At 37.3% G+C, this 10412-nt stretch overlaps 2 protein-coding genes across 2 annotated transcripts; both read left to right on the top strand.

Moving 5' to 3' along the window:
* The first annotated feature begins 56 nt into the window (after positions 1–56).
* tmem169a (transmembrane protein 169a) lies at positions 57–3165 on the top strand. The gene is made up of 3 exons (XM_081356965.1): positions 57–233; positions 407–722; positions 1341–3165. The coding sequence occupies exons 2-3, from the start codon at positions 494–496 to the stop codon at positions 1973–1975; spliced, it is 864 nt and encodes a 287-aa protein (XP_081213091.1). The 5' UTR covers positions 57–233; positions 407–493; the 3' UTR covers positions 1976–3165.
* Positions 3166–4970: 1805 nt separating this feature from the next.
* Positions 4971–10213, top strand: cflara (CASP8 and FADD-like apoptosis regulator a). The gene is made up of 10 exons (XM_081358514.1): positions 4971–5063; positions 5923–6565; positions 6763–6868; positions 7024–7159; positions 7566–7612; positions 7719–7761; positions 7849–7907; positions 8035–8113; positions 8470–8971; positions 9176–10213. Exons 2-10 carry the CDS (start codon positions 6210–6212, stop codon positions 9300–9302), a joined length of 1455 nt encoding a protein of 484 aa, XP_081214640.1. The 5' UTR covers positions 4971–5063; positions 5923–6209; the 3' UTR covers positions 9303–10213.
* Positions 10214–10412: the final 199 nt, after the last annotated feature.

Below are 10412 nucleotides of genomic sequence, written 5' to 3'. Positions count from 1 at the left end.
AGCGCCGCATAACGCGAGCATGCGCACTGAGCGCTGAGCGCACGCCGCTGATTGGCTAAACAATGGCATTATCGGTGTGAGGGGGGATGCGTTGTCCTCGGTGTGGCACAGTCCGAAAAAAATAATAAACCAAGCTCCACAATGTTACACGTGGTGAGTCACCCTTGCGAATGATAAACTGAACATATTAATCAAGCGACCTCTGCAGGCATTTGTTTGAGAATTTATTTAAGGTAAGAACCGTGTATTATCACTTCAGTATTGTGTAAATCAGAAACGGATAGGGACAGCGTGGGGTGTGACTTGATATAAACAGTAACGTATCCTAAAATGCAATGCAAAGAAACCAGAAAGTAACATAATATATAACAGCAGGCTGTTGTGTTTTTTTCCCCTCTAATGCTAGAAGAGAGCATCTTTAAAGGGTGATTGACACACAAAGCAGGTGTGTCCAGCTGCACTCTGACATCATATAGGAATTTTGTCCATAGTCATGGCATCTGCTGACATCACTGGTTTGGAGATGGAGGGAGAGATTGGGACAGAGGAGACCCCAGTGAACACACTTCAGAGATCAGCAGAGGAGGAGGGAACCACCACTCGGAGGAAGAGGAAGAAGAAAAAGAAAGAGATCATCTACCGCTCTGACCTGGAGGATGAAGATGCTGGGGAGGGGACCTCTGCGAATGTGGATGGAGCCTTTAGTCCTCCACTTGACGAAGGTGAAGGTGAACATTATTTAGTTGTAAAAAAGATTTGTATCTGCCATCCATCCATCCAAAAATGATAGTAAAGACATTTGTAATGTTACCAATTCCTCATTTTAGAATGATTTCTGAAGGATCATGTGACACTGAAGACTGGAGTAATGATGCTGAAAATTCAGCTTTGCCATCAAAGAAATAAATTACTATTATAATTTGTAATATTTCATATTATTACTGTTTTATTGTATTTTTGATCAAATAGCATGTATTCAGCTTTAATGAGCATTAAAGACTTCTTTCAAACAATGTAAAAAATAATAATCTTACTGATCCCAACCTTTTGAACAGTAGTGTATAATTATTAATTGGTCAAACATTATAAGCAGAATATATTTGCAGTTTTCTTTCAATTTTAAGTACATTTTGTTTACAAAATATAACTGTAATATATTATTAATATTTTTTTTGTGTAATTTAGTCAAGGCACGGTTTTCGTGTCTGCTTGCATGGACTGTATCCCACATCTCAGTGCTTTTCGTGTAATGCATTTCCCCTGTCCCACACGATTGACAGATTTATTTATAATAATGTGTTGTTAATGCAATATTCTCAATATTTATCTTTCATTCACAGAAGAAGAGGATATCCCTCCTGACAGCCGTTTCGTGACCCTGACTGGCACCATCACACGAGGAAAGCGAAAAGGCCAAATGGTGGACATTTATATGACCCTTACTGACAAAGAGCTGAGAGACATGGCGCGCTCCAAAGAGCGTCTAGATGCAGAATGTGACGGGCTCGCGGAAGCCAAGCAAAAACCCTGCGCGCTGGGGGTCGGCCAGGGCCCTCATGTTCTTCTCTGGAGCCTTTCCTGCTCCCCGTTCATCTTCCTTCTCTCTTTCATCACGTCGTTTTACTACGGGACGCTCACCTGGTACAACGTCTTCCTGGTTTACAATGAGGAACGCAGCTTTCTGCACAAGATCACGGTGTGTCCCTTGCTCATTCTGTTATATCCGGTTCTGATCATGGCGTTGTCTCTTTGTATGGGGGTGTACGCCGCCGTGACCCAGCTCTCCTGGGTGTTTGGGGAATGGTGGCTGGCGGTGAGAGACCTGGAGAAGGGCTTCTGTGGGTGGATGTGTGGGAAGTTGGGGTTGGAGGACTGCGCCCCGTACAATGTGGTTGAGCTTCTGGACTCTGACACTCTCTCCGGGACCCTCCAGGGGAAGAGGATGGATGATGTTGAACACACTTCTACTTTGTGAGCGCCAAAACATGGAATAACGTTCTGGGTTTAGTATAAGTTAAACTCTGTCAACAGCATCTGTAGCATGCTGTCAATTTTTTATTATTTTTTAAACTTATTTTGCTCAGGAAAAGCAAACTTAAGAACAAGTCAAAATGATTTCCGATAGCTTTTAACTTGTTTTCAATCCTGAGCCTTCATTTAAAGGGATAGATCACCAAAAAATGAAAATTCTGTCATTTTCTCTCCCTCATGTTGTTGAAACTTTCTTTTGTTCTGTGGAGGATATTTTGAAGAATGAATATTTTGAAAGAACCAAACCATTTTGTTCCTATTGACTTCCATATGGACAGAAACATTTCTCAAAAAATCTTCTTTTATGTTCCACAGGAGAAAGAAAGTCACACAGTTTTGGAACCGCATGAGGATGAGTAAATGATGACAGAATTTTCATTTTGGGATGAGCTTTAAGGCAAGTTTTAATTTTGCACAGTTTTATTAATTAGTACATGTTGTTAGGAAATCATCTATGATCACACAATCAATGAAATATAGGGCCAAGTTACTCTAAGATTTCAGCACATTATCTTTCCATATCAAATGTAAAAAAAAAGAAGGAATAATGGATTTTGAGGTTTAATGCTATACATTTGAATTCCAAAAACACATGTTTTTTTTGTGATGCAGTTCATAATGATATCCAAAAGCTGATTTTTTAATCATTGGTTTCAGAACATAAATCAAACTATTTTTAATTCATTAAATGAGCACTATGGAAGTTTTCATAGTACAGTGCATTCAATTTTTTTTTTAAATAAATCAAAACTGCATAAATGTGCCCAAAACGGTCACTATGGTAAGCCTGTGAAAATGATTTATATTCAGAGCTCTCAAGTTTGATTTGGCTGAAGATTCCAGGCTTCCGGATTATATCCTTGCATGTTTACAAAGAATTTATTTTTATTTTTTTTGGCAGATATGCTTCTTGCATTCTTATACTGTACATATTTTCCATAGACTACATTTCCAGATATATGCCTTGTTAGGACAATCTTACTGTCAGTGATCTTAATCAGTCAGAGCTGCTCTGATATGGTTATCAAAGGCAACTTTAGCTATAGCCTACATCAAAACCATCAGATTCATCTGAGCAGAAGAGTGGAGCACAACTGATGGAAAATAAATAAAATTGCAAGTTACTTGCAGAGGAACATTGTTTTTGTTTTCAACCACAGATGTCAATAGAGAGCCATGGCATTCCTTTAATGAGTTTAATGAATCTGAGACTGAAACATTCTTAACATCTTTAAGAAGAAGTGAGACCCTCTCCTAGCCTTCGTCACGACAGTATATTCTGTTATCTTGAGTAAAGAGAAGTGTTCTAAGTATTTAACTTTGTCATGTCATACATTACTCGCATTGCACAGCTGGTAAGCAGCCAATTTTTCTTCTCTGACGATGTTCTCACGCTATCTGACCGATACTTGCACTTGAACCAGACACTAAACAACATTTTACACTCTAAGCAGACAAATGCTTTTACACTTTGAATACTTTTATTATTATAATAATTTTTTTATATTCTGTTTGTATGTCCCAAATCACTGAACTGTTGTGTTAGTGTTTGAAACAGTGTAGTGCTTTGTGTTTTTACAGGTGTAACAACAATGGTGCTATAATAGTGTCCACCAAGAATATCAGCCATTAAAAACCACTAACTGGTTTACACACATTAAGGATAATGGTTCTGTTGTCCCAGAAGATCATATTACGATTTCAAAAACCTTTTAACTGGAAGTTCACAGATTATTGGCCACACCTACTTCAGATGAATTATAGTACTTTTATCCGCTTCATATACAGTCATCATTTACAACTTTATCTTGTGTTTATGGAGGCATGTATTGTAAAATAATTAAATGCAGGGTTCCCACGGTCATGGAAAACCTGGAAATATCAGGGAATGTTAAAATTGTTTGAAAATCCAAGAGAATTAATAAAGAGCTATGAAGATTTTGTTTACTAGAAAATGCTCTTGTCTGATTTGTGAGTGAATTATTCTTTTGAGTCACAAATCTGAAAAATTATACATATAATGCATAAAAACACTTATCCTGTAAAAAAGTGTGGGAACCCTGTAAATTACAAAATATCTTACCAGAGATCTGATCTGCATAATTTGAAGTCTATATATTAAAAGAAATGTACAAAATGTAAAGACAATATTGTTTTAAGACTGGAACATTAAATCCGATTGCTTTAAAATATGCAAGTATTGGATGCTCTCAAATTATACTGTTTTAATTATGCAAATAAGCAGGTTTGATGTAAACCACCTTTTTAAATGAGAAACTGTAATCATCAATAGGTTCAATCTGTTGCACAAGAGATCCTAGGCTCTTTTTCTTTATCTTTGGGAACTTTTCCAACTGCTATGCTGTCGGCTACAATAGACACTCATCATGCCGCTGATAATACAAGACCTTGGCCTGTTTTTTGCAGTTAGGCCAGCCTTAAACTTGAATGACATTATAAAATTTTGTCTTCTGGCACAAAGTAGTCTGTTTTTCTGTAAACATGGTTTCAAAGCACAAACTTGTTTTTGTTTTTTTATATATACCATGTCCTTGTTTTCACACTTATGCACTGGGTGTGTACCACAGTTATTTCATTTTCAACACTTTATAATAAAGAATTGTATCTCCTTTGTTTCAATTGTATAGTTTAGTTTCCTTTCAGACTTAGTCAAAGTTTTTACAGATCTCACGCTGTTAAAAGGTGTGCCTCAGTCAGTGCTGTATAATTGCCAAACCTTTAACAAAAAAAGTTTTATCATTGTTGACTGTCAACAAGCATCCCCTCCCTTATTGACCATCCCATATCTAATTAAACCAGTCTGTTACAGACTTAACACTGATGAAGTGTAACGAGAGAAATGAGTAATCTGAATGAGTAAGAACAAATTGTGAATGAATGATCTCGAACCTAAATAGAGTTTCTGTTCGAGGAAGAGGGAGTGGCTTGCCCTGTAATCTGCGGCCGGCTACTTTCACTTTTAGCTTTTTCTTAGCTTTAAGGAGACAAGATGAAGCCACACGGCGTCAACGGTAATAACGTCAAACGATATGACTTTCCTTCTTTCTGTTCGTTGTAATGGGATGTTTTTTAATAGCCTAATACTTTATAATTTTAACTTTGTTTATTCATAGTTCCATAAAATACGTAGTTGCACACGTACTAGTTAAATGCGAATTGAGCTGTTCTAAGAATCCGAATAGCCTACGTATTTTGTTTGACGCATGACGTAGTGAACAACATGGGTAAATAACGCGAGTTTATCGCTACATAGCGGCGTAGTTTGTGCTTTTCGAATGTAGTTCTATTTTAAAGGTGGTTCTAGATGTTGCCATTTAAAAATTAGCTCCTCCTCCCTAAACATTGTAAAGGGACACGTAAGCGTTCGCTTTATCTCAAAACGTCATTGTTCATATATTAAACCATTCTTTTTATTCGGATCGAAGTCAGTTGAATCTTTTTAGTGATGACGTAAGATCTGTTTAGAAACTGTGTGTGTGTGAAACGAACAGTTCCAAAGAACCGAACTGCAGAATAATTCTTACGCCATATGGTAACGATTTAAAACATGATAGGAATGTTAGCGTGGGTGAGTGAGAGTTAGGAAATGCGAGACGCCTTGTCAAGTTTGGGAACGCAACCAAGCAACTCTTCACAGGAATCCCCTTCGAAGTTGCACTTTCGCTTTTGTCCAAAATGCGGGGTGAAGCCCCAAGTGGTCAACGCAAACCGTCATGCAATATACCACCACCGTTTCTTTATATTTGCAAATGCAATTTATTTATTGGGATATGCAGGTACTTTCTATTCTATCGAAGGCATCATTTTGAACTAACATCACCTCTCTTTGTTCCACCTTTCTTCTCTTCCTTTTTCTTTCATTGTCTCCAGGAGATAAGCCTCTCTGTAGGCATCACCACCAAAGCTTTTGGCCTTCAAAACTGTAAGTGCTTTGACACTGCAAGTGTGAATCCGAAGTGGCTGTTGATTTCTACAAGAATGTGATGAATGAGGCTGCGGTGGATTTTCTTCTTCTGTCAAGATAAATGCAATTTTCATTCTATCATTTCTTCAAAAAAACGAAAACAAAAAATGCAAATATATTTTTCCTTTTTTTTCTACTGTTTTTCCGGACTTGACAAATATATGTTTAAAATTGCCTACTCCCAGCTTTTAAAATGACCCAAGCTATAACCTACAACATCTATACAGGCTCATACAGTAAAATGGCGGATGGATTTTCTATCATGGTAAACAATGTGACCGCAGATCTTAACAACGAGGAGCGTAGGATCCTCCTGTACCTTTGTACGGATTTGTTCACCAACAGCTGTGTGGAAGATTTGAGAGGAGCTTTGCTGGCCTTTGCCAAAAAGAGACAGAACCAAGCGGGTCAATCTCAGGCTGGTGATGCCCTGCTGATGGAGCTCATGTTTCGAATGAAGCGATTTGATGTCCTAAAGAAAGTTTTCGGCACCAACAGACAACAGGTAGAAAGAATTCTGCAGGAGGGAAGGGCCCTCTCAGATTACAGGTATTTATCACATTCATTCTTTGATGTCTGAGGAAAAACAACTCATGTGGTTAAAATAATATGTATGGTAATGAAAAGTTTTATTTTAGAGCCTGACATTTATGTTTTTAGAGCAGTCTCTTGGGAAAAACCCAAGCAGAAATACCCATGATATGATGTTATTTTCACCCACCTGAACGCTGATCTTATGTCTGCAGGGTTCTAATGGCAGATGTGAATGAAAACCTAGACAAGGAGGAGTTAAACTCTATTATCTTTCTACTGAACCATATCCTACCCAAAGAAAGAATGACTAGAGCTACTGTAAGTCTGGAGAAATTACACGTTTAACCTTCAGAATGTTTGTACTAAATAATAATTATACTAAACTGAACATAAATATGCATATGGCATGTTAAAAAAAAATTGTTATGTGCATGTTATCTCATTTTTGTGTCATTGCATTTGATTTCTAATAGAGCTTTCTAGATGTGGTGGTGGAGTTGGAGAAGATGGATGAAGTATCTTGTGATAAGCTAGATCTGCTTGAGCAGTGTTTGAGGAATATTAAAAGAATGGATCTTGTCAAAAGGATTCAGACCTACCAGAATAGAGGTCAGTCATTTGTGAGGTCACTTTTCTTTTGGTTGTTTGGTCAGCTGCTTGTCAGTTGAGAAAAATGCACTGCACGGGTTATGCAACATATGGTTACAGCTTTTGATTTGGTTATGCAAACTTAACTTGCATTTTAAAAAAACACCATGTCGCCCTTAAGAACCTACATTTTGTACATTATAACCTTATGATAATGCTTCATTTTACCTGCAAAAGTCTCTCACTGTCTCAAAGTTAATTTTCAAAGCCAAAGTTTATTTAGAAAAATGAAAATCATGGTTGAAATTTAGTAGATGTCTTTTTTTTTTTTTTTCATGGCTGTGGTTACCAAACTTGAGCGGCAAGTACATTGAACAATTTTATAATGCATAATTAACTCTACAAAATTAATTTGCAATTTATTCAGGTCAGAATGTACCATGTACAGTGCCTAAAGTTCAGAATTCCTTTAAGGTAAGACAATACATTTTTTTAAAAAGATCTTATATCTTCCTAATAGATACAGAATGTCAAATGATGATTATTTTACTTACAGTATCTCTATATTTCTTAATTTCAGTCTCCCGTTAAACCAGTGAGACGATCACAGTGCTGTTCTCAAGGTGAGATTTTATTTTTCAGTCTTTGTTTTTAGTTTTAATTCAGATCCTATGGATAACATGACAGACTTGCCTTTGGTCTTTTTCTAGAGTTAAAAAATTTGAAGCTTTCGGTGCCAGAAACGGGGACACAACAGCAACAACAACCGGTAATAAATCGGCTTCTCGCTAATTAATAAATAGTCATGGTGGCAAAGCCTAGCAATTTTTCTGATTTGTCATTTTATTCATGAATAGGTTGTAAGCTCTTCCTCCCACTGTCTATATGTCTGCTAGGCTTTTGTGAAGGAGCATCAAATAAATCCTGAGCAGAGAGGCCTTTGTGTGATTATTGACTGTGTTGGCTTTGATGGACGTAAGTGTGTGTGATCCAGGTTTTGACCCTTTACCATTTTTGAATGTTATAATCATTATACTGTCATTTTACTACTTCTGAAAACATCATCTGTTTTTGACACATTGGTTTGTTAGGGAAACTTGCTTGCAGAAAAAACACACAAAATGACATCATAATGTTTGCCCAAAGGGGAAGGGAAGAAAAAAAATCCCATTTTCCACCCGCAATGTTCTAAAGAAATTGCTGTTTTCATCGGGCTTTTGTTTTCCCTTTAAATCCGAATTAGGAAATGTGAAAAAAGACCAGACTTTGTAGATCGTTTTAATGCGTGAAACACCTGCATCTAAACGTCTACGCTGTTTGTGTCCTTTCAGAGATGTTGAATCAGACATTTGAGCGTCTGGGTTTCAGGGTCATTTTCCACTCTCTCCTGGGTCTGAGAGAAACCCTGAAGGTCTTGGAAGACCTGACTCGCAACAGGAGCCTTCAGGAGGTCAACCGCTTCGTCTGCTGCCTCATTAGCAGGGGAACGGACACTAATCTGTTGGCTACAGACTCGAATGGCCCTGGCATCAGGCTGGAGGATCTCAGGCAGCTTTTCAGCCCAAACCAGTGTCCCTCACTGGGTGGGAAACCCAAACTGTTCTTCACCCAGATCTACAGGACCACAGAAGCCCTTCCAAGCCCTTCAATGTATGATGAATACCTGGAGACGGATGGACCAAAATGCCGGTATTCGGACAAGAGGACTGTCCCAGTGTCAGCGGATGTCCTTTGGAGCGTGTGCACAGCAGAGGCAAAACTGCTGGAAGATTCCGGCCATCAGTCGGTTTACCTGCATGCTTTACACACTGCCTTATTGAAGGGGCATGAGAGGTACTTTATAAACCTTTTGCCTGCTGTCTTAAAGAGCCACTGTTCAGTCCATTATTGCTTGTGACCAGACATTGAACACATTTTTTTTTGAAAAACACCATACATGCTAAATCATTTTCAGTTTTGGTTTTGTAGTTTCACTCTGAAGAACAATTCTAGAATTCAAGTCCCCTTATTCTGTTTTTTCCCCCCTTAAATTTGCAGAAAGAGCCCTTTACTGGACATCATGACGGAAGTGAACAGAAACGTGTTTAGTCACAATCAGCAGAATCCTGAGAAGACGTATCAACTTCAACTCTCTCATACACTACGGGAAACTCTTTACTTGTAACACATAATGTGTGCTACACAACACAAACTGCTCTGTGTTCTTTCTGTCCCTTTCTCGCACATACACTCTACTTGTTTTAGAATAGAATTGTTAGTGCTCAAAACTGCCACTATAGGTACACATTACTGCATATTGAGATGATAATGTTCTATGTTCTATTGTTTTTATTAATTTATTATTATTTTATTTATTTTTGAACCTTTTTCCCTGTTGCAGCTATTACAGTGTTGTAGTCACAGTGCTAGTGTCTCATTTAAACTAAAAGAATACCTTCAGTCATTAGTCAAGCTAAATTAAATTATTTCTATAGCTCTTCTCAAGTGACTTATTTTGTTAGAGCAGCTTTAAAGAAAATCATATTTAGATGATCCAAAGGAGAAAAGCAAAGGTGGCTGTGGCAAGCAAAGCAACTCTATGAGATGTTTTGGTGAAGAGGGAGAAAATCTAGAACTTTTAGGAACTAAACCTGACATGACAATGATTGTACATGTGATAAATATTTAGTCATATATCATGTTGTAGTAATAGTCATGTGTTCATTGAATACATCTTTAATACGCATGACGTGAGGAGATGTTTAGAGTATTTTACATTGCATCCTCTCAATGTCCTTCTTTTTCACAGTTGTGTAAAACATGTTTGTATAACGATACACACGCAGTTAAGCTATATCCTTATTACTCCTAATTTTAATATTCTAGGTATAGAATGATGGGTAACTCAAGCACAGTACTGCAAAGATAAAGCGTTCAGGGCTTTTAAATTAAGTTTAGGCTATCTAGGAATAGTTCAGAGTTGCTACTTTTATATTTTATCCATTAACATTTGTTCATAAAATGAAGGAAATTCTTTATGTATCCACTTGATATTTATAATATACAGTTTCCAATTAAACACTGAATATCAAATTATTTAAACTTATATCTGTCATTTAATCACTTGTCATATTTATGTAGCCTAATTCATTACCCTCTTTCTAACCACTTCAGATAGATAAGTAGCCTACTAATTGGTCTTGTAGAATTTCAGGGAAGGTACTGGGTGATTTGCATTGGCAAATAATGAATGAACGGAATGTGAAAAAAGTGTGCAATATCATGCATGGCAGGA

Source organism: Scardinius erythrophthalmus (assembly GCF_964197995.2).
Source record: "Scardinius erythrophthalmus genome assembly, chromosome: 25".
NCBI classification, from domain to species: domain Eukaryota; kingdom Metazoa; phylum Chordata; class Actinopteri; order Cypriniformes; family Leuciscidae; genus Scardinius; species Scardinius erythrophthalmus.
The sequence above is the reverse complement of the archived record's forward strand: the minus strand, read 5'-3'. Positions and strand labels throughout refer to the sequence as shown.